This window comes from Eptatretus burgeri, chromosome 1 (genome assembly GCF_056783735.1).
Source record: "Eptatretus burgeri isolate ZD-2024b chromosome 1, Ebu_testis_v1, whole genome shotgun sequence".
NCBI classification, from domain to species: Eukaryota; Metazoa; Chordata; class Myxini; order Myxiniformes; family Myxinidae; genus Eptatretus; species Eptatretus burgeri.
Genome location: NC_140961.1, coordinates 65,045,667 through 65,067,873, shown reverse-complemented (window position 1 = coordinate 65,067,873; position 22,207 = coordinate 65,045,667). Strand labels below are relative to the sequence as shown.

At 41.1% G+C, this 22,207-nt stretch overlaps 1 protein-coding gene across 2 annotated transcripts in view; it reads right to left on the bottom strand.

The window, feature by feature from the left end:
* The window catches only part of NOTUM (notum, palmitoleoyl-protein carboxylesterase), a 50,977-nt gene that overhangs the window by 27,890 nt on the left and 880 nt on the right, over positions 1 to 22,207 (bottom strand). Inside the window, exons 2-5 of one of the 2 annotated variants that reach the window (XM_085886324.1) lie at positions 18,526 to 18,955; positions 16,045 to 16,097; positions 15,571 to 15,666; positions 389 to 449 (exon numbers count right to left, since the gene is read on the bottom strand). In XM_085886324.1, coding sequence (XP_085742450.1) covers positions 389 to 449; positions 15,571 to 15,666; positions 16,045 to 16,097; positions 18,526 to 18,908 — 593 coding nt within the window. In that variant the 5' untranslated portion in view covers positions 18,909 to 18,955. Of the gene's footprint in view, positions 1 to 388; positions 450 to 15,570; positions 15,667 to 16,044; positions 16,098 to 18,525; positions 18,961 to 22,207 lie in introns of both variants that reach the window. The other variant, XM_085886314.1, reaches the window with a different exon arrangement.

The following is a 22,207-nucleotide window of genomic DNA, read 5'->3' as shown; positions in this document are numbered from 1 at the left end:
GCAAAAAGTTCTAGCTGGTGTAACATCCAAAAGACAGCTCACTGATTGATGTCACTCGCCTGCACGAGACGTTTCATCATTATGAGACTCCCTTGCCCTTCAATTTCAAGTTTCATTTTTTGCCATTTAGTGGGTTTATCTGCATCCTGGCCACTGTTAAAATGTGCATCAAACGTTTTAATCAATACGAAGCACACACCACTGTGAACATAAAACACGTTCTCTCGGAATCTGACACACAGCTTAATGCTTTCGAAGCAATGCAAACAGAAATGGATCAATCATCACTTACAATGTTCTCAATCAATAGGTAAAGATATAAGGCCTTTGGGAGAGATCATTGATTATCACATACAGATCATGCTTGTGGGTTAGAAATATTACTTACACTATGTTGGCATTCCACCAGTGTGGGTTCTCCTCCGGAAATGCAGACAGAATGCCCTGCCCTTCAAAACAAATCGGCCATTTCAGTATCAAAGGCATTCCACCCACATCCATTAAATTACTGGAATTCTCACCAATCACCAATTCAATTTATTACACAATCACCGTGTTCTGGCACATTCGATCAAAAGGCTGTTTAAATTCTGGTGCAATTTTACAATTATTCAGTGATGGTCCCAAGTTCAACTAGAATGGAACGGCACTCGAGTCGATAGAGCACGTATCTTCGTCAGGCTGAACAGTTTACATTTTGTATCTCACTGATACGTCGGATCTTCATCCGGACCTGAACCAGAATCTAATCGGCTTGTTCTTGTCACCTACCCAACTCATCCACCAAGTTTTGGCACAACCTGTCCAAAACTTTTTGAAATATCATGCTATATATCATTTTTGGCCATATCTCTCAATTATAAATAATTCCTTTAAAAATTAAAAAAAAAACTATGATCTGGATCCAGATCTTCACCAAAATCGAATCAATTTGTCCTTGTCGTGCACCCAACATGTCCACCAAGTTTAGTCCGAATCCGTCCGTAACTTTTTTGAGATATTCTGAATAACCTTTTTGGCCCTATCTCTCAATGGTGAAGAAACAATTAAAATTCTAGTATCTGGATCCGGATCTTCACTAAAATCTAATCAATTCATCTTTTTCAAACACATGACCTGTCCACCAAATTTCGTCCGAATCCGTCCTTAACTTTCTGAGATATCGTGCTCACAGACAGGCAAACAGACAGACAGGGGCGAAAACATAACGTCCATCCACCTTCGGTGACAGAGGCTAGTAAGCAGTCTCCATAACTCGGAAGCAGTCTCCATAACTAGTAAGCAGCAACGACGCGATAACACAAATGTGGAGGAAATTAAAATGAGGCACACTGCTTCAGTGTGACCGACGGCAGAATTGAGTAAATGTTGGTGCATTTAAACAATCGTTTATTGAAGGCCGGAGATCAAAATGCAGAAGCAAACTAAGTTGCATGATAATAAGTCTCGATGTCTGCATAACTAGTTGCACGATAATAAGTCTCAATGTCTCCATAACTAGTTGCATGATAATAAGTCTCGATGTCTGCATAACGAGTTGCACGATAATAAGTCTCAATGTCTCCATAACTAGTTGCACGATAATAAGTCTCGATGTCTCCATAACTAGTTAAATGATAATAAGTCTCCATGTCTCCATAATTAGTTGCACGATAATAAGTCTCAATGTCTCCATAAGTATTTGCACGATAATAAGTCTCAATGTCTCCATAACTTGTTGCACGAGAATAAGTCTCGATGTCTCCATAACTAGTTGCAGGATAATAAGTCTCAATGTCTCCATAACTAGTTGCACGATAATAAGTCTCGATGTCTCCATAACTAGTTGCATGATAATAAGTCTCGATGTCTCCATAACTAGTTGCACGATAATAAGTCTCGATGTCTCCATAACTCGTTGCATGATAATAAGTCTCAAGGTCTCCATAACTAGTTGCACGATACTAAGTCTCGATGTCTCCATAACTAGTTGCACGATAATAAGTCTCAATGTCTCCATAACTAGTTGCACGATAATAACTCTCGATGTCTCCATAACAAGTTGCACGATAATAAGTCTCGATGTCTCCATAACTAGTTGCACGATAATAAGTCTCAATGTCTCCATAACTAGTTGCACGATAATAAGTCTCGATGTCTCCATAATTAGTTGCACGATAATAAGTCTCAATGTCTCCATAAGTATTTGCACGATAATAAGTCTCAATGTCTCCATAACTTGTTGCACGAGAATAAGTCTCAATGTCTCCATAACTAGTTGCAGGATAATAAGTCTCAATGTCTCCATAACTAGTTGCACGATAATAAGTCTCGATGTCTCCATAACTAGTTGCATGATAATAAGTCTCGATGTCTCCATAACTAGTTGCACGATAATAAGTCTCAATGTCTCCATAACTAGTTGCACGATAATAAGTCTCGATGTCTCCATAACTAGTTGCACGATAATAAGTCTCAATGTCTCCATAACTAGTTGCACGATAATCAGTCTCAATGTCTCCATAACTAGTTGCAGGATCATAAGTCTCAATGTCTCCATAACTTGTTGCACGAGAATAAGTCTCAATGTCTCCATAACTAGTTGCAGGATAATAAGTCTCAATGTCTCCATAACTAGTTGCACGATAATAAGTCTCGATGTCTCCATAACTAGTTGCATGATAATAAGTCTCGATGTCTCCATAACTAGTTGCACGATAATAAGTCTTGATGTCTCCATAACTCGTTGCATGATAATAAGTCTCAATGTCTCCATAACTAGTTGCACGATACTAAGTCTCGATGTCTCCATAACTAGTTGCACGATAATAAGTCTCAATGTCTCCATAACTAGTTGCACGATAATAACTCTCAATGTCTCCATAACAAGTTGCACGATAATAAGTCTCGATGTCTCCATAACTAGTTGCACGATAATAAGTCTCAATGTCTCCATAACTAGTTGCACGATAATAAGTCTCGATGTCTCCAAAACTAGTTGCACGATAATAAGTCTCGATGTCTCCATAACTAGTTGCACGATAATAAGTCTCAATGTCTCCATAACTAGTTGCACGATAATAAGTCAAAATGTCTCCATAACTCGTTGCACGATAATAAGTCTCGATGTCTGCATAACTAGTTGCACGATAATAAGTCTCAATGTCTCCATAACTAGTTGCATGATAATAAGTCTCGATGTCTGCATAACTAGTTGCACGATAATAAGTCTCAATGTCTCCATAACTAGTTGCACGATAATAAGTCTCGATGTATCCATAACGAGTTAAATGATAATAAGTCTCCATGTCTCCATAATTAGTTGCACGATAATAAGTCTCAATGTCTCCATAAGTATTTGCACAATAATAAGTCTCGATGTCTCCATAACTAGTTGCACGATAATAAGTCTCAATGTCTCCATAACTAGTTGCACGATAATAAGTCTCAATGTCTCCATAACTAGTTGCAGGATCATAAGTCTCAATGTCTCCATAACTTGTTGCACGAGAATAAGTCTCAATGTCTCCATAACTAGTTGCAGGATAATAAGTCTCAATGTCTCCATAACTAGTTGCACGATAATAAGTCTCGATGTCTCCATAACTAGTTGCACGATAATAAGTCTCGATGTCTCCATAACTAGTTGCACGATAATAAGTCTCGATGTCTCCATAACTAGTTGCACGATAATAAGTCTCAATGTCTCCATAACTAGTTGCACGATAATAACTCTCGATGTCTCCATAACAAGTTGCACGATAATAAGTCTCGATGTCTCCATAACTAGTTGCATGATAATAAGTCTCGATGTCTCCAAAACTAGTTGCACGATAATAAGTCTCGATGTCTCCATAACTAGTTGCACGATAATAAGTCTCAATGTCTCCATAACTAGTTGCACGATAATAAGTCAAAATGTCTCCATAACTCGTTGCACGATAATAAGTCTCGATGTCTCCATAACTAGTTGCACGATAATAAGTCTCAATGTCTCCATAACTAGTTGCACGATAATAAGTCAAAATGTCTCCATAACTCGTTGCACGATAATAAGTCTCGATGTCTCCATAACTAGTTGCACGATAATAAGTCTCGATGTCTCCATAACTAGTTGCAGGATAATAAGTCTCGATGTCTCCATAACTCGTTGCATGATAATAAGTCTCAATGTCTCCATAACTAGTTGCACGATACTAAGTCTCGATGTCTCCATAACTAGTTGCACGATAATAAGTCTCAATGTCTCCATAACTAGTTGCACGATAATAACTCTCGATGTCTCCATAACAAGTTGCACGATAATAAGTCTCGATGTCTCCATAACTAGTTGCACGATAATAAGTCTCAATGTCTCCATAACTAGTTGCACGATAATAAGTCTCGATGTCTCCAAAACTAGTTGCACGATAATAACTCTCGATGTCTCCATAACGAGTTGCACGATACTAAGTCTCGATGTCTCCATAACTAGTTGCACGATAATAAGTCTCAATGTCTCCATAACTAGTTGCACGATAATAACTCTCGATGTCTCCATAACAAGTTGCACGATAATAAGTCTCGATGTCTCCATAACTAGTTGCACGAAAATAAGTCTCAATGTCTCCATAACTAGTTGCACGATAATAAGTCTCGATGTCTCCAAAACTAGTTGCACGATAATAAGTCTCGATGTCTCCATAACTAGTTGCACGATAATAAGTCTCAATGTCTCCATAACTAGTTGCACGATAATAAGTCAAAATGTCTCCATAACTCGTTGCACGATAATAAGTCTCGATGTCTCCATAACTAGTTGCACGATAATAAGTCTCAATGTCTCCATAACTAGTCGCACGATAATAAGTCAAAATGTCTCCATAACTCGTTGCACGATAATAAGTCTCGATGTCTCCATAACTAGTTGCACGATAATAAGTCTCAATGTCTCCATAACTAGTCGCACGATAATAAGTCAAAATGTCTCCATAACTCGTTGCACGATAATAAGTCTCGATGTCTCCATAACTCGTTGCACGATAATAAGTCTCGATGTCTCCATAACTAGTTGCACGATAATAAGTCTCAATGTCTCCATAACTAGTCGCACGATAATAAGTCAAAATGTCTCCATAACTCGTTGCACGATAATAAGTCTCGATGTCTCCATAACTAGTTGCACGATAATAAGTCTCAATGTCTCCATAACTAGTCGCACGATAATAAGTCAAAATGTCTCCATAACTCGTTGCACGATAATAAGTCTCGATGTCTCCATAACTGACCCTTTCATTTGTCCATTTCTCATAACGTCCCTGTAAAGGCCCGGTTACACCTTGACGTTTTAGCCAGCGATGGCAACGTATTAAAATGTATGTAAAACGCTGACTTAGGTTAAACTTTTGATGTTTTTTTTTTAAAGATTCGGACGTATTCATAGCGACTTAGTCTTATGTATAACTCATTGGTAACGGACACAGAACGTTTCGTTGTGTTATAGATAACTTATACCAACGAATGCTGAACCTGTTGTCGGACTACACAACCGATGCCCAACGATAGTCTAACTTAGGCATAGCGCGTTGCATGCATCGCCGACGATGTCGTGACGTAGCCTATTAAAAGGCTGACGCACAACAATTCGAATCATAACTGCCGTAGAAATGGAAGTGTCAACATCGCGGTCACACCTTGGCGATCTTGCCAGCGTATGCCGACCTAAGAAAAATGTGTCTAAAACGTTGGGGCACGTCAAATACGGTATGAGTAAGTTTGGTATACGTGAGTACAACGCTAAAGTACGCTATCATACGTCGTAGTAAGTAGAGTACGTCAAGAAATTTTAAACATGTTCAAAATTTTACGACGTACTCGGCGTATGACACACGTTCCGCATGCGATGGGGATAAGTTGTACACACGATATGTGGACGCTTACACACGTCCAAAAACGCTACTTATAAGCTACTCATAAGTCGAAACGCGTCGCAGTAATGTCTTTTTTACGCGAAACTTATTTCTAACTTATGTCTGACGTGCTTTGAACCAATTCTTTACATAGTCCCAACACACATCGACGTATGTAGACGTATTCTAATGACGTCTTCCGGTCGACAAAAAAAAAATAAATGAACGTGTTTCTAGGTTACAACTGCCATATAAAGACGTGTTCCCAGCGGTTTTGGGAATTGGTATATAAAAATGCTGCTCATAAAAGGGGAACCCAACAGTGTTTTCGAATCCTTTTTGAGTCGATGTCCATGTCAGCAGTAACAGTATCAGTATCAGTATCAGTATCAGTATCAGTATTAGTATTATTATTAGTAGTAGTTTGTTCATGTTGGCAGTAGTAGGTGAGTGTGAGGGGGAGGGTGTGGGTTATGATGGATCGTCCTTGCGTCCGCGTGTCCACTGGAAGGAGACATCTTTTCACCATTGTTCAAAGTTCTTCGCGGCTAATTTTTTATGGGGCTTTTTCAACAATGAGCTATGGCTTGTTTTTACGATTTAGGTCTATTCATAACGGGTTGACAAATGCACAATGAACTAATAATGTGCATAGAGCGCTTTGATTACTTATAGATACGATATACCAACGAATAATTATCGTGAAGCCGGCGTTCACAAACTATGCCCAACGATAGCCTAACTTATCCATATCGTGCAGCAGTTTATCTTTGCCGGTGACGTGGGGTTTGCTATTCATAGGCTGCCACTCAACGATTTAAATGGCTGCATCTCCACTATTGAAAGTTGACGTTTGCGCTCAACAATTGGATTTTTTTACACTCAACGACTTTTAAACGGTACCACTCAACTATTTTCATTGTTTACAATGAACGATTTAAATTGCTGTCACTCGCCTTTGTTTTTTGACGCTGGGGTTTGGAAATTTGAAGCGTTTCTTCTGAACGTGTTAAAACGCTCAAACTCGACTATTTTAAATAGACGCTGCCGATGGACAATTGGAATCATAGCCAAGCTAGACATCGAAGTGTGAACATCCTCGTCATGCCGAAGAAAAGTTTGAAGAATGCTACAAATAAGTGTCGTGGCCGTGGCCGTGGACGCTGACGCAAGGACGATCCATTATACCGACGTCTTTCAGCCTATGAGTAACTTAAAAGTAACGTCTGTCGATGTGTGGCAACGATAGCGTAACGTGCCAAGAACACGTTAATCATAGGTTAGAAATAAGTTTCGGGTACGCTAAACATTACCTCGGCGTGTCTCAACTTATGATTAACTTACAAGTAGCATGTGTTGACGTCTGTCAACGATCGCAGACCGTGCATACAACCTGTGGCCAGCGTAGTGGAACGTGTGAGTCATACGCCGGCATACGTCGTGAAATTTCAAGCATGAAAAAATTGAGGACAACCAAAAAGTACAACGTTTAAAGCCAACGTACAACGACGTATGGCAGTGTTTTTCAGCGTGCTCTCAATGTTATCAAAACTTACCCATAACGTATTCAACGTGTGCCAGCGTTTTAGAAAACAAATTCAAAAATCGGCATACGTTGGCTAAAACGTCAAGGTGTGACCGGGCCTTTAGACATGCAATCTCTTTACAAGCCTTAGCTCACTGTGGAAGAACAATGCGTAAAACAGTATTGTGACGGCCTGGTTGGAATCCGCTTTTGCCGAATGATTTTACTCCAGGTTTGCTCTTCACTTACTATATTAAATTAAATTATTTCCTGTGTCATTATACTACTAACTTCATTTGATGTTGCTGCATAACAACAAAACTTACTCAAGATATTTAGAGGAATTCTGGAATCCACATCCTCTTGTGAAGCTTTCAGACAGCCCCAGAAAGTAGTGTTCAAGGTGCCAACATAAGTTATTGGTTTGACCTGATTTAATACATCCCTCTCTATGACATTAACAGCCTGCCAGCTTCCTGGTTAAACCAAAGCACGAATAAATGCAAAAAGCAGGTATGCAGGATCTAGAGACGGGGGAAAAAAAATACGGAAAAAAGAATGAATGTATGCTGTCCTCCCCTTGATGAGACGAGCAAGTGTAGCCTCAGTTGGGAAAATCGTGGACAGTATAAATTGCAGCAGCAGCAATGGCAAAATTGAGTCAGAAGAAGAGTGAAGGATACTTGCTGGCTCATCATCATATATTGATAGGAGTAAATTGGGCTCAGTAAGATATCAATGATTTGTACAGTCTTTGACTCAACAGCATCAAGTAAAGTACTGTTTCTGGAATAATGGAGTCAACATCCAAATTGGGGACATATACTTCCAACAAAGCCTTGAAATCTGTCTAGTCCTTACAAAGACCAAGTAAAGCCTGAAATTGATGGAAAATTCCCAAGAAGCCAGATTAGAAATAAATCCAGGAAAGCCGAGTGTTGGTGGGGTACCACGGTATCATGATGAGGACACTGAACTGATACATTTCAGGTTGTGGGTTTATTTGTTTGTTTTTTTTTATAAGTTGTGCGTCGATCTACAACATAGAGCCTCATTAATCCACATTAGTCGCTTCTACAGGAACATGGCCTCTATGCTAGGTATGTTGGCTGATTACAGAACTTGGTGGTTGGTAATTTGGTCCTGTCATTTGGTTCAAAGGATGCTTCACAAGTGCCAGAGGTGAGAACCTGTGACAGGCGGTGGATGTGATGTCTATATAATGTGTAAGTCTTAACATTGTAGAGGACACAAGAAAGAACAACGCCACGGTACACGTTGCACTTTGTGATTGGTTACACGTCATTCCCCAGCCAATCATGCACGCAGCCAAATGCAAAACATGTCAAGCAAATGTGGGCAGAAAGCTTCTTCTCAAGGCTGAAATAAATTTACATAATGCTGCCGATATATAGAAAAGACTTTACGAAAGGAAGTCGTTCACCATTTTTTCAGGAGTAGGTTGTAGACCCCAAGCACTCAGGGTAGTACTACCGTTCTGACTTAGGAGCGTTAAAGTGGTGCCCGGAACCATCTCGCACTCTCCGTGTCAGAATTCCTGGTCTTACTTTCTGTCTCACTCAAACTATAACTACCAGGCTAGCTTTGATCTCCCTTTCTTGCAAACACACGTAATACACTTTTTAAACAAACATCATACACTTTTCTTACTCATTTTCACTCTTTTATTTCTCTTTCCTTTCAGTTCCCTGAGACAGCCTCCAATTAAATATGATAAAGTGCGAAAAGTCAATGGTCCCGAATTCCCGGCATTATGGGGTGCGAGGAATCTCCAGTGATCTGCCTGTCTCTGCTGCCAATTAGGGGAGGGGGGGGCTCAGGCAGTAGTAGTATCGGTCCCTCCCAAGACCCTTGCCTTGTGAACCAACACGACTCTTTTTAAATCCATTTCACCAACATTCGTGGTCTTTCTTCGAATCTTTCCTCTGTTGATTATCATCCAGCAAGCTCCTCTCCTAATATCTTGCTTCTCTCAGAGACCCAATTATCACATGATGTTCTTGTTAATTCTTATAACATTTCGAACTACAACCTTCACTCACGATTCCACTTAAAAGGAGGAGTCTGCGTCTACTCCAACATCAACACGCCTGCCGTACGCCTTGTGGACCTCGAATCTCCAAACTTTGATGTCATCTGGCTTAAGATTTGCCTCCCGACCATCACCATCTTTCTCTGTTTCACTGACTGTTCTCCCAATTCTACAAACTTTATTGCTTTCTTTAACTATCTTAACTCTTGCTGTGAGGCCATGACGTCTGAACACCCTCAAACAGAATTTCTCTATATCATTTGGAACACATTTGAAATGTGACAACTATCAACAGACTTCAATGTACACCACAGGAAGTGGCTGAAATCTTCCCACATGGATGTTGGGGGAGTTGAAGCTCTTACATTTTCCATTCTTAATGATTTGGAACAAATTATCATCCACCCTACCCAAACCCCAGATCTTCATGACCACACGACCAATACTTTGGATTTTTCTTCACTTCCAATCCGTTACATTACAACTACACAATTTCACCTCCAATTGGTTCTCCTGACCACAATCTTGTGAACATCACTTAACTGACCACCTCTTCTCCTCTGACTGCTCCGACGAAACGCCAGTATTGGCATTTCAACAATGCTGACCAGAATGGTTTACGAAACTTCTTTTCTGACTTTCCCTGGGAAGACTACTGCCTCTCCTCGGGCGATGCCTCTGTCTCTGCTGAATGTATAGCTGAGGTTATTGTTGCAGGAATGCAGGCTTATATCCCCTTCTCTTTCAAGTCTATCCCTCCGACCAATTCTTGGTTCAATAATTCCTGCTCTGTGTCATTCGTGCAAGGGATGCCACATATCGGACATGGAAAAACTCTTCTTCCCCCGACTCGCATTCAGATTTCATATCCGCCAGAAACCATTGCAAACATGTTATTCGAGAAGCGAAGCATTCCTTTATTCAAAATAAATGTGACAACCTCTCATCTTCTTCCACGAATAGATCTTTCTGGTCCTTAGATAAAAGTATCTCCAACAACTTCTGTCGCTCTACCTTTCCTCTGCTTTTCCATTCCGATGATACTATCGCCGTCTCTCCGACTGATAAAGCAACTCTTTTTGGTTCTCTTTTCTCCTCGAACTCCACACTGGATGACTAACATTCCATCTCCCGCTGATGCACCCCTCACCAATCCTATGTCCCTCCCTACAATCCCTTTTCATGCAGTCAAAAAAAATACTCTCTCTGGACATAAGCAAGGCCAATGGGCAAGATGGCATTCTTCCCTGTGTCTTGAAGGAATGTGCTTCAGAACTTTCACCCGTGCTTGCTCGTTTGTTTCGGTTTTGTTTAAAAACCCAAACTTTTCCTCTAACCTGGAAACATGCCTTAGGACAAACTATTTTAAAGAAGGGTGATCGTTCACACCCTTCTAACTACCGTCCTATTGCTCTGACTTCCATTGTTTCCAAAGTCTTTGAATGTCTTCTCAATTCCCATTTTCTCAAGCATCTTGAATCTCACAGTCTTCTATCTGACCACCAATACGGTTTTCGCAAGGCAAGAACTACAGGTGATATCCTTTCTAACATTACGAATGTCTGGGCCTCTTCTTTGAGAGATTTGGGGAATCCTTTGTTGTCGGCCTTGATATCTCAAAAGCCTTTGACAGAGTTTGGCATTGGGGATTGATATCCAAGCTTCCCTCTTTCGGCTTTCCTCCTCCACTCTGCTCTCCAATATCGAGCTTTCTTTACGACCGCTCTATTTCCGTAATTGTTGAAGGTTCATCATCTCCCCACTTCCCTATCAACAGCGGTATACCTCAGGGTTCTGTTCTGTCCCCAACACTCTTCCTTCTTTTTATCAACGACCTTCTTTCTTCCACAAATAACCAAATGCACTGGTATGCTGATGACTCAACATTACATTCCTCCATGTCTTTCCCATCTGCCCAGTCTTCTCTCACTCGATCAACATCTCATTTCATCACAGCCAACTCTTTAAATTCGGATTTGGACAAGATCTCCCAGTGGGGCAAATGTAATAAAGTTTAGTTTAATGCTTCAAAAACTCCATTTCTTCCCATCTCTCTCTAAAACTCCTCTCAACTCTCCAATCTCCTTTGAAAGCTCTATAATTACACCATGTGATACAATAAACCTACTAAGTATCACTCCAACATCAAATTTATCCTGGAATCCACACATTACGCAAATAGCTTAGTCTGCCTCGAAGAAATTAGGAGTCCTGTTCAGATGTCGAAGAGTCTTCTCCTCTGAACAGTTGCTCCAACGACATAAAAGGATCGATTCGTCCTTGTATAGAGTAATGCTCTCACATCTGAGGATGTTCCAGCTCCACATACTTACTGGACAGAATTGAATTCAAAGTTATTTGACTTGTCAACTCCACCAATGTGACCTCAAAACTTTACCCACTCAAATTACGCCGCATAGTAGGCTCTTTTTTTATATCTCTTTCTCTTTTCTGCAGATATTACTTCGGTTTTTGCTCGCAAGAACTTGTTGCTTATGTACCTCCACCATTAGCGAGACCAAGGAATACTCGACAAGCCACATCACATGATAATTGTGTGGCCATTGGCAATTCAAGGGTGGGCCGTTACAATGTTTGTTTCTTCCCCTCCACTGCCAAACTTTACCTCTTTTACCTTCTCATATCTTCCCAAACACTCATGACCTTCCCGTTTTCAAAAAGCAGATTTTTTACTTTCTCAAAAACTTCGAATATTCTCTCTTTCCTTACTTTTCCATCAATGCAGTTCTTTTATTTAAGGTTTGGCCTCGATGAGGACTATTCAGTCCGTGACTGAAGCCTTCAACATTAAAAAAAGAAGATATTTGGCTCATCATATGGCTTGCCTGGACCAAAAGTGGAAGAGGCTGCAATGAATTTGTCAATGAAATCTTGCAGTTTACACTGTCGGTGTGACTTTAGACCATGACTGTTGTCTGCGTGTAACATGTCACGGGCACACATTTGCTGAAATTTGGATTTCGCCATAAGATTGCTGATGTTGAAGAGTTTGCCGTCCGAGAGGGTTGTCAAGTATGCTCCACCGGTGACACCATAATTTGCTACTTCAAGTACTGCAGCAACATTTTCCTAAGTACTACTAAACGGAAGTTTTTTTTTTTTTGAAGTACAAACAAGGCGATGTGTGTTCAAGTGTTCAAATCTATAATTTCATTGAAATAAAAAGAAAATTTTAAAGACTGTAGGAAAAAACAACAAACAGACCATTGAATTAAACGTTTACCACCGTTAATAAACCTTCTTTTACACTACCTTATTTAACATGTTAAATTAGTTATTTTTGTCCTTTATGACATCCCCAAAAACAGTAAGTTTCATGTTTGGAATTATTTTCAATTTTGTTTGACTGTCAGACTGGCAGACAGAGTGAAGCAATTGCCACTTTTGGCTACACGCGTGGGGTAATGAAGCAGTTTCATTTTGAAAATGAGCTGGATATGCTCCTTGCTATCAGGGTGGTTGCAAGGCTGACTCCTATGCAGGGTAAATCTTGGGATCATGTTTGAAAAGGCTAATGTGATCAGCTGTTATTGCGATTGGAACGTGGTAGATTGGCCAAAGGAACCATCAAGGATTGTGGTGCACTTATCCCTGCGATGCTCAATTTGACTTCCAGGAACATGCCACACCCAGGCTGGTGAAAATATGAGAGAGAGAGGAATAATAATAATAATAATAATATTTTGCGAAAAAGAAGGTAATAATCCCTCACCGACTGGTCTTTTATTTCATCAGCTTCTGATGTCAATAGTTCCTGGAATTCCGTCCTCAACAGTCTACTTTCTCTCCATCATTTCATGCCTTAATGTCTCCAGATGTCCTATTCAACATTCAGACTGTGGAACAACAAGGCTTGTGGCGAGGTAATCATGAAAAAGCAGATTGCATCCTCCATTTTTAAGGAAAACTTAACTAAATAGGAAAGCCAAAGTACCTCCAAATAATCCGCAACCAATGTGTTCGTCGATAATCCAAAGCTTAACATCATGTTAATTGGTGGTCAACCCTCTCACCAACTCCCTTCCATCTCCTTGCCCCCACCAAAGCCTGGTAGCATTTGGTCATGTCTGTTTTGAGTATATATTCCTCTTCTGTACCTTCATTCATTAAGGATATAATCATGTTGGACGCGTATAAAAAGTTGAATATTTTTAAACCGTCTACTGAAAAGGCCATGGCCCCAATCAGTCACTTCCCATATCCACCATTCCCATCATAACAAATTGTTCTCTGCAGCACATGGACTGTTTTCCCACTAAGATTGAGAACCTCCTCATCAATCTTGATACCTACTCTTCAACTGGACCCAATGGAATTGGCACTGTCATCCTCAATTGCTGTGCTTTGGCGTAATCCTCTCATATTTCCTCACTCTTCTCCAGGTCTTTCTCAGATGGTCTCCTGATTTCGTCTTAGAAAGTCTCAAATTTCACTCCTATTCCCACAAGAAGCCTTCCAAATCTCATCCACTCACCTAAAGATTGGTCAGCCTTCTCTCCCCCATCATGACCAAGGTGATGGAATCTATGATTGCTACAAACCTAATGCTATTTCCTCTTCTCCAACTCTAATTTCTCTTCCAACTTGAATACTCCGGATTTTCCAACTCGAATACTGTACTTCAGTGTTTGGCACAGAGCTAAGTCCACCCCTGATCCCTGCCTCAGAGTTCATCACTGTAGTACCACAGGCTATACAAGATTTACATTCAAAGTATCAAGTATCGTGCTGCTGCTCCACATCTTGATCTTCTCGAGGGAATCAAGTCCATGAAAGGCTCTCCATGTCATTAGCATCATCTCTCAGCAGGTCAAGTTTGAAGGTCTGCTTCTTATCCACTGTTGGCAGGTTGTTGGATTCCAGGTTTTATCACTGAAATTTTGTACAACCAGCACTGGTGGTGTAATGGTTAGTGTGTGCACTCTGAGTCTGCGAGTTCGGAGGTTCAAACCCCCGCAGGGTTGGGCCAAAGACTATTATAAATGTTATGCGTTGCTTCCTTGCATGGTGCTCAGAACTTGAAAAGGATAGAGCATGGACAAACAACCATAGATTGATAATAATAGCAGGCTTTGATGGGCGGAATGGCCTCCTCTCATGTTGAAGTTCCTTGTGAGGGATCTCACATGTATTTATTTCTAGCCTTGCTCCTTTCATCCTCTTATCCTTACATTTACCCCCAAGCCAGCCCAGCTTGTATGAGTTCTTGCAGAATGCCACCCCTGAGTTGCATCCATAATTTTAAGCTTAACACTCCCATCCTTTAATCCTTCTATTCTCTCATCTGTACATCAGACTCCTTGTATTTGTTGTCTCATGACTCTCTCTCCAGTCTAGTCAAAGGTACAGCCCATCATAGTCTCTTACTTTTTTCCCATATCCACTCATGCCATCTAAATACATTTGCTGACCCCCCAAACCTCAAACCCTCAACTTTCCTTTCTGTCTGCACTCATCCACTCAAGTGCAATGTCTTTGCCTCCATGTTCCCCTTAGATCCTATACAGTATGTGAACCTACTATCCTCTGTTCTTGAACGCCTCGATGAACCGAAATTCCGAAATACAAAGAAAAATAAAAGTTTTAGAGTGGAGTGGAGTGGAGAGAAAATTAAAGGGAATGGATGGAAGAGGGTTGCGTCACATCTATGGCAGTGGGATGGGGTATAAGAATTTCAAACTTTCTCCATTTTTGAAAATCTTACATGCAAATCCCTTTGAAGTTTATACGTATGCTGTGTGGGAGCGCTGAGTGCCGAGTGATTATGAAACTGGGACTAATAACGCAGAGATTACAGGTTGGTTCAAATCAAGCTGAAAACTGGTAAAACTCTTAACGTCCTCAGTGCAAGTTTAAGTGGGCAATAAAATGTTGTTTGTAATCAAGGGAATGCCACTAATAACCCCTCCCCTCCTCCCCTTCCACCCCATCAACTCCAAATTACAGCAATTCGTGAGAGTGAGTGCTCATGCCTCTACATGAGGGTTCAACAGCATGTGCTCATAGCTCTCTCGATAAAATACAAGGCCAGAAATTCAAGGAACCAGGTGCATATAGAAACATTCAGACATCCTTTTTTTGAAAGTACGCTCTCAAGCTCTGACCGATGCGGCTTTGTGGCCAGTCGGTGGAGCTCATGAGACGTCGCATGGAGTTGTAGCGTGCATCACAGCTCTCTTTGTTGAAGCAGCACCATCCACCTGCCAATGAAACAAAAAAATCTTTTCATCCTGCTCTCGCCATGGAATCTCTGGAATTGATGTAGGCTCCGAAACAGTCTCGGTGGTGTTTATTTATTTATTTATTTATTTATTTATTTATCCAATCATTCATTGCATGATTCCGGAGCATACTGGGGTCAGTGGTGCATCCTGTGAAGCCTGTGCACTGCAAATGAATAATACAGACTCTCTCAACTTCCATTCGTTCTCTTTTAATATCTTGTTGGATCATCAACTGTTCCTCCTAATGCAAAACACAATGCGACGATGAACCCGTGCTTCGAGGTGAAGGAACCTAATGTGAGTTGAGACATTAAATCCAGAGGAAAAACAGAGATGCTGTAATGTAACTGATACCTTCCAAGAATATGAGCCACCTTTTACTGCCTTTGGAATCTCTCAGGTAGTACCTGGAGGACGGAATTTGAAGTGGAGGGGTGTGTGGGGAGTGAGGTACACAAGGGGTGGAGGTAGGGATGGCAGAGTGAATGGAAGAATGAGCAATTATTTCCTGGCATGAAGTTTATTTAAATATCATTTAAAACTTGACACATCCATATGACAAACAATGTAGATTTAGTCTCATGAACACTGTCTTCACTTGCAATAGTTCATTTAACTGCATTTCAATTATGAATTGTGATCGTTGATTGCATCCTCACTGAGGCGCAGCTGTGCCACAGATGCAGTGCCCCCCTGCACATTCCGACACCAATTTTGACAGGATGTGGGTGACAACTTGCCCACACCTTATGAAAGGCATCCAGTCCAACAGTTTATCGTCGCTTCGAGAAACGAACAGACGAGACAGCTCACAGGCAAGTGTACTTCATCTGTGACACCCTGTCAGATCTTAATCAAATAACTGATCAAATACAGCATTGGAGTATTGGGAGGAACCCAAATAGACAAAGGTGAAGTCATCTGGAGGAACCTGGATATGATTCAGGTTTTGGATGCTACTCCTCCACCCTCAAACCCATCCAAAGGCTGGTTTTGGCTTTGCGGTTAAGGTGGATGGCTTAAGATCTTAGGGTCTCAGAGTACTGAGTTCAAGGACCCCCTCACGTTTAATTAACACCAGGTGGGTTGACTCAGCCTGTCATCCTTCCAAGGTCGGCAAAGTGAGTACCCTCTTACTGGTAACAGGAGGGGGGAGGCATTGTATCAGTGGCAAAGACGTGCCCCCAGCAATGATGCAACCAGCAGCCGCAGGCTGCAAATGAATAAATGAATAAAATAAACCCATCCAGGCACAGACAGGTGAACCTTACAAAAACGATTTGCAAGAGTTTAGCCCTCTGTAGACAAAGTAACAAAAAGGAGAAGTGGAGGAGAAGAACAAAGCATGCGCACTAACAGAAAACACACACACACACACACACACACACACACACACACACACACACACACACACACTCTTGAACTTTTAACCCAGGTAGTCATTATCCAAAAATAACAGCTGTGGAATAACACTGATAATGGTAACCGGTTAACCACGCAGCTAAACACAAATGAGGTGTTTTACACATTGTGAATGATAGATTTCATTGTTAGAATGAGTTGGAATGACGTGCACTGTAATTACCTCCTCTCACAAAGGTCAACTAAAGTTATGTTTTCACCCGTGCCTGTTTGCCTGTTTGCCTGTTTGTCTGTTTGTCTGTTTGTTTGTTTGTCACTTGCAAAAATCAAAGATTTTTCAAGTATACTGGTTGGTTTTGTGCGTTATTCTGTCTGTCTGTCTGTTTGTCAGTCGCCTACAGGTCACAATTTTAAAGTGATCTTCAAAAAACTTCACACCACACCACAACAGCAAGAAGCCTAATGTTTTTGAGGTCCAAAGGTCAAGAAACTTGTCAAATTTCTAAAATTCTCAATTTTCACCCGATTGACTATAAATTTGAACAGGATTTGCACATCAGGTTACTGAATTCAACAAACAAGTATTTTTAAGGTCAACAGAGGCCAAAAGATCAAGAGAGGCCAAAAGGTCAACAATAGGCCAAAAAGTCGACATACGGCACAAACTCAACATTGGGCGAATTTCTAAAATTGTCAATTTTCCTCCGATTGACTTTAAATTTGAAGAGCGTTTGCATATTTGGTCATTTGATTCAACCACCAATTATTTTTAAGGTCAAATTTGTTTGATGGATTTCACAACTATCATGGTATGCATGACATCTTTCTTCTTTGTTTGTTTGTTTGTTTGTGAATAAAATATCTCCAAAAGTTTTGGACAGATTTGGTCAAAATTTGGTGGAGAGCTTGGGCATGTGACAAGGATGAAATGATTAGATTTTGTTGAAGATCCGAATCTGGATCTGAGAATTTTTAAAGTGATTCTTCACAATTGAGAGATAGGGCCAAACACAATATATATATATATATATATATATATATATATATATATATATATATATATATATATATATATATATATATATATATATATCATGATATCTCAAAAAGTTATGGACTGATTCGGACGAAACTTGGTGGACAGGTTGGGTATACAACAAGGAAGAATTGTTTCGATTTTGGTGAAGATCCGAGATATTGTTTAAGCGATTCTTCTCCATTGAGTGATAGGGTTAAAACGATTTCCAGCGTGATATCTCAAAACGTTATGGACCGATTCGGACGAAACTTGGTGGATTAGTTGGTTAGGTGACAAGAACATGTGGATTAAATTTTAGTTCAGGTCCGAATCCAGATCCAGCCTATCAGTGGTATACAAAACATAAACTAATCAGCATGGCGGAGGTTGCTTGGATTATTATTTGTTAAGTTGTGGAAGTTGCAAGCAATCTCAAACACTGCATTGGTACATACCCGGCCGGGGTTCCATCGTTACATGTCACAGACTCGTTTTTGAGAAAGTTCAGCTTCATTTGGTCGTTGGTCTTTTGTGCTGAACACGAATAAAGCGATTGTGCCAGGTTCTTGATCTGACTCATGAAGTCCTCTACATTGCCCTCCACGGCAGTGAAGTCCAGAGTGAAGCTCTCTTCCACATCTGGTGCTGTTTGCTGCTGATGAGAAGCATGTGGACGTGGTTGTGGCTGTGCCAGTTCATCGAGGGACTGTGACCCTCGACCTGACACACCGACCACCCGAAGCCCAGTCGTGCCATGGCCACCATGCTGGAAGTGCGCCGTGCGCCGACCGTGCACTGCGGAGATGAACAGCCCGAGCAGCAGCGTGGAAGCTTGCATGGTGATGGGGTACTCGAACTGTGCAACGACTTGCAGGAAAATCTCCACTGCTCTAAACACAGGACAGTAAACGAGTTTAATCAATAATATGTAAAATTGGAATCTTTACAAAAAGCAACATCGTATAAACCCTTCAGGTTTGCTTCTTCTGGACAACAAAACCTATGATGTGGGTACAGCCATTAAAATACCAATTTGTTTCAATCTAAAGCTCATAAAGGAGGAGTTTGTGCAAATATTATTGGCAGGTCAAGGACATTAGGGAGCCTCATCATGCATACAGCAACTTGCACCATCAGGTGTTGTCCCTCGTACAGACATTAATCTGGGTGTCTCATCTGCAAGCATTATTTTGTGCACGCTAAATATCCCAAGGTGTATTTTGTTGAAGAGTAAGCATCTCTCTTGCTTGATGCTGAGTATTTAAAAAGGACAGAGCATGAACAAACAACCATAGGTTGGCAATCATAGCACAGGCTTTGTTGGGCCAAATTGCCAACTCCTTCGTTGAAGTACCTTGGAAAGACACTCATCTTCACCTACCGGGGGCAATGCATCAGCTGCATGAACATAATCCGAAGCAATCCTTTTCTTTCATGTGCATCACAAGGCTGCAGTTAACATCATTTGGTGGGGGCATGACTGCTGTGCCACTGATGAAGTGCTTCCTACAGGTTAGAGCAGGAACTTGGACTTTGACCATGGTGCCGGTGATAGCTTGTCGACTATTCACGAAGGAAACCGTGGGATCTTTAACATCATCCAACTAATTCTGGCAGATGGGATGCCCAGTTTAACGTTCATCCAAGGGATGGTGCCCACATTGATGCCTCACCCTGTATATGCAAGGCACCAGGATGACAGTTTATAACTGGGTCGACATTCAAACCCATGACAGATACACAAGGATACGCAAGGAAATTAGACGAAGGACGAGGCCAGTCGACCCATCATGCCTGTGACACATCAACACCAGACTCATTTATTTATAAAAAAAAGAAAAATGCAACATGTTTTTTTTGTACGTGTGTTTTTGGTGTATTTTTTTATTTCCAGGTAGTGGGGGGGAGGAGTGGACGAATGTGGTTCTTGGGTGAGAAACACAACAACAACCACACAGCACCCCTTGATGAGACCCCCACAGACAACACTGCACGGATGCACACAATCACCCATCAATGCTCAAAATACCAAACTACCCATCCCCAACACCTTTATATGTATATATATATATCTTTATTTATATTTATATGTATCTACTATCCACTTTATCCACAAGGTTGTGTTATCAAATTTGGGAAGTTTACTTTTCACCCCACTCTCGAAATCGTTGATGTAAATAATGAATAGTAATGGTCCGAGTACTGATCCCGAAGGTACCCTGCCACTTACATCCTCCCACTCACAGCTACTCTTTTCTTCCTATCACTGAGCCAGTTTCCAATATAATTAGCTACATGACCAGCCACTCCACAAGCCCTCACTTTGACTCACAACATCCGATGTGGTACCTTAACATATCAAAAAAATATTTGTTTAAATGGTTCCTCATCCGTAAATACTCTTGAGTACACATTATCTGGTCCCGGAGCCTTATCTACTCTTAGATTTCCGAGCTGTTCCTTCACCTCCTCCACTCGAACCTGGATCTTCTATAAAAGCCCTTCCTCACCTCCTTCACAAATACTCTCAGCTATTGGCAATTCTCCTGACTGTTCTTGTGTAAATGTTGAAGCAAAATACCTGTTTAATAAGCCTGCCATCTCACTTTCCTCACTAACCACTCTCCCGGTGATATTCCTCAATGGGTCCACACTAGTACTAACCTGTTATTTTCCCCTGATATACTTAAAGAAAGCCTTGCGAGTATGTTTAATATTCTTAGCCATGTCCTTCTCATCCTCTCTTTTGGCTTGCCGAGTTATTTTCTTAACTTACCTCTTTACTCCGATAGTGATATAAATCTAACTCCAGTCCTGTTATTTTATTCCTCATAAATGCTTTCTGCTTCTCCTTCATAGCATTCCTTATCTCACTACCCAACCATCCTGGCCTCTTTCTGCTAGTTTTACACCTCATTGGAATGTACTTACTCTACACTCCACACATTTGTTCCTTGAAGGTTTCCCATTCCTCTGATGCTGATTGTCCTATTGTTAGCTTCTCCCAACCAACATCACCCAACTCTCTTCTCATACCCTCAAGGTTTGCCTTCCTCAAATCAATAGCCATACCCTACTATCCTGAACTCTAACCCTCAACAGAATCTTTGCACACACAATGTTATGGTCACTTGCTCCTAAATACTCCACCCCCTCCACCATATTAGAATCATTATTTAAAAGGAGGTCTAACACTGCATTCCCCCTCGTGGGCTTATCTACAAACTGGGTTAAAAAGCAATCCTGGACTAAAACTAGGAAATCCTCATCTGCTCTGCCCTTCCCCTGTTCCTGAACCCAATCTACCCCTGGTAAGTTAAAATCCCCCATAATCAATACTCTTCCCTCACCACATGCCCCTTTGAATTCTTCATGTACTCCTCCGTCATCCTCTTCTGTCACACCCAGAGCCCTATAAAAGCATCCAACCAGTATGTGACTGTTTTTACAATCTCTCATCTCTACCCATACAGAATCCTCTACATTTATTCCCTCCTTAATATCAGCCCTTTCTCTTGATTTGACTCAGCCTGTCATCCTTCCGAGGTCGGCAGAATGAGTACCAACTTGCTGGGATGATTGAGCCATTCGAGTATCCTGCGTCAGAGTGGCGACCCATCCAGTATTGTGTCCAATAGCCCAGGAGACAGCTTTGACAGCACCGACGCTCTGCACAGAGTGTGGTCCCAATGGATTTGGATCTTTTTTTCAGCCATCTCAGCCGGCATTTCACCAAGCTCCGCGTCAAACTCATCCGCACACCAATCTCTTCTCTCAGTTCATCCGTCATCCTTCTGTCCACCCTCTTCACTCCCTCAATCCTCCTGACCCAGTTGTTCTCGCAGACCCGCAACCTCGGCTGTTGTCTCGATGTCAATGCCACCGTTTTGAGACCGATGTATTTTTCTTACTGATCATTTCTACTTAAATTTCTCGATATATAAATATTGAGATACCGTTTCGAGATATTTTTCTTACTAAGTATAACTATTGAAATATTGAAATGTAAAAAAAAAAACAGTGTTTCTTCGAATTGTGCATCTCGTTCCGAGAATGGAACGTCCCGCAGACGTTAAACATCTCTCTGCAGAATAATTCCTCCAAGGTTGGCAAGAAAAATTTGCCAGTTGTTCGTAG